The sequence below is a fragment of the Leptodactylus fuscus genome, chromosome 6 (assembly GCF_031893055.1).
Source record: "Leptodactylus fuscus isolate aLepFus1 chromosome 6, aLepFus1.hap2, whole genome shotgun sequence".
NCBI lineage: Eukaryota > Metazoa > Chordata > Amphibia > Anura > Leptodactylidae > Leptodactylus > Leptodactylus fuscus.
In genome coordinates this window covers 136,856,098-136,858,705 of record NC_134270.1, presented here as the reverse complement: position 1 = coordinate 136,858,705, position 2,608 = coordinate 136,856,098, and the positions used below count along the sequence as shown (strand labels likewise).

Genomic DNA, 2,608 nt, shown 5'->3' with positions numbered 1-2,608 from the left:
GATATTAAAATAAAGAAAAAACATGGAAAAATAAAAACATAAAAGTCAAACCCTATTTATCACAAAAAAAAAAAAGACGTAAACATTATTTGAATAACCCAAAGGAAAAAAAATGTTATAAAAAGTATGACAAAACTATGGCCTGGTCCTGAAATGGTTAAGTAGTCCTTACTAAAAGGTAGATAATGACCAATTGCACATCCAAACATGCGGAAAAGAAATTGACTTGACTGTGGCAGATAAAGGTGTTGCCATGGATATTGCCTATTTGGGATTTGGCAAAGCTTTTCAAAGTTCCATATAAAGAACTGATGAGTTATTGAAAATTGGACTTAAAGAGTATTCCAGTATTGGCCATGTTTGGCAAAAAAGCTGAATTTCCGCATCATGGAGCCTCGGCCTAATGGAGGCAGGATGTGTCAGGGCAATACCTGGATATAGTTGTGGCAGACAAGGTACACTGAACACTGAGGCTACCAGCTCTCCGCCACACTTTGTGCTCAGTCAAGAGGAGCAGAAGATATGGATCACCGTGCTTCACCAAAGGATACATACAAACGTTCTTTATTGAAGTCGAATAAAACACAACGCATTTTGGGCTTACATCTGCCCTTTCTCAAGTGTAATGAACTCTTCACTGTCGGGCTGGAAGGCCACCTGCTACTTCATTCCTCTATAGCTCTATATCTGAAATCATTCTTACTTTGCATTCTTTGCACACCTGACTAAAATTTTTGCACTGTGCTGTTTGTAAACATCTTAGGGTGCATTCACACTACGTAATCGCCAGCTTATTCTGAACGTAAAACACATTCAGAATCAGCGGTGTATAAAGCAGTTCCATTCATTTCTATGGGAGCCGGCACACGAGCGCTCCCCATAGAGATGAATGGGCTGCTTTTTTCACTACGAGCGCTCCCATTGAAGTGAATGGGATGTGCCCGCGTGTACGGCTCGGCATGAGCAGAGCTTACCGTACATGCGAGCACTTCCCATTCACTTCAATGGGAGCGCTCGTAGTGAAAAAAGCAGCCCATTCATTTCTATGGGGAGCGCTCGTATGCCGGCTCCCATAGAAATGAATGGAACTGCTTTATACGCCGCTGATTCTGAATGTGTTTTACGTTCAGAATAAGCTGCCATATACGTAGTGTGAATGCACCCTTAGATTGCAACTTTATTCCACATGATTTTCCGCATAGCAGCCTGTAACTCCTTGTTGCGTAGGCTATATATCACAGGATTGAATAATGGTGTTATTACAATGTACAGCAGGGACAGCGATTTATTTATACCTGATAGGTGTCCATTTGCAGGAACCATATAGACAATTATCAGCGTCCCATAATAGGTGCACACAATGGTTAAATGAGAACTGCATGTTGAGAAAGCTTTCTCCCTGCCAGATGTAGAAGAAATCTTCATTATACTGAAGAAGATTTTGACATAGCTAGCTAATATGAACAGGAATGGCAAGAGGATTATAGGCATGGAGAACACTATGATCTCTGTCTGTACAACATACACGTCAGTACATGACAACTTTAGGAAGGGGGCCAAGTCACAGAAGAAATGGTCAATGACGTTGGGACCACAGTAGTGAAGTGTGGTCACTAGAATGCCAGGTATTAGTGTCAGTGCAAAGCCCAATACCCAAGACCCCATCGATAACAAAAGACGGAGACGAAAGTCCATAATGGTACAATAATGTAGCGGGTCACAGATGGCCAAATACCGGTCATAGGACATCACTGTCAGCAGAAAGGATTCTGTAGAAGTTGAGCAACCAAAGAGGTAGAATTGTAGAAAGCACTCCGGCACGGGCATATAGATCACCACCAGCAATACAATATGCAGCATGTTTGGGAATATATTGGATGTGCAGAACACATCACAAAGAGATAAATGACTGAGGAAGAAATACATGGGTGATCGCAGGTTCTGACTCGATATTACCAGGATCACAATTAATAGGTTCCCCAATATTATAAACATATAAATGGCAAGGAATAAGCAGAAAAGTGGAATTTTGAGACTGCTGGGATTCTGAAACCCATGGAGCTGGAAAAACAAGATGGATGTCTGGTTTCCTACAGGCATAACCTGGTATCGGAACAAGGACAATTTCAGAGATTATGGACAGAACATATTTATTTACAGGTTCATATTGTAAGATTATGACACTAGACCAAGGTTGTTCTAGGTACCAACAATACTTATAGGCCATAAAGAGTGGGGTCTCCTACTCTGGGCTCCATTTTATTACCTATTGATACCTGCATGGTCATAGAACACTATGCAAGCTGTAATTTATAGAAATGAGATATCCATTTTACTAGATTGTTTATGGATGACATACTCATAGAAGGATAAAAGATGGTCAAGGTGTTACAAAGTGGAGGACTGGAGAGGTTCGGCAAGGTGAATATATTGCAAATTACCGTATTTTTCGGACTATAAGACGCACTTTTTTTCCCCAAAATTTTTGGGGAAAAGAAGGGTGCGTCTTATAGTCTGAATGTGCCTGGCCTGGCACCCGCCGTAATAGAGAGGCGGATGCCGGGGAGGGATAGACGCCGGGGCCTGAGACATCGGTGCGCTCCTCTGC

General features: G+C 41.8%; 1 protein-coding gene across 1 annotated transcript; it reads right to left on the bottom strand.

Moving 5' to 3' along the window:
- Positions 1-1,164: 1,164 nt before the first annotated feature.
- On the bottom strand, positions 1,165-2,100 carry LOC142210080 (olfactory receptor 11A1-like). Its single transcript, XM_075279109.1, has one exon. It carries the CDS (start codon positions 2,098-2,100, stop codon positions 1,165-1,167), a length of 936 nt encoding a protein of 311 aa, XP_075135210.1.
- Between the last annotated feature and the right edge of the window lie 508 nt (positions 2,101-2,608).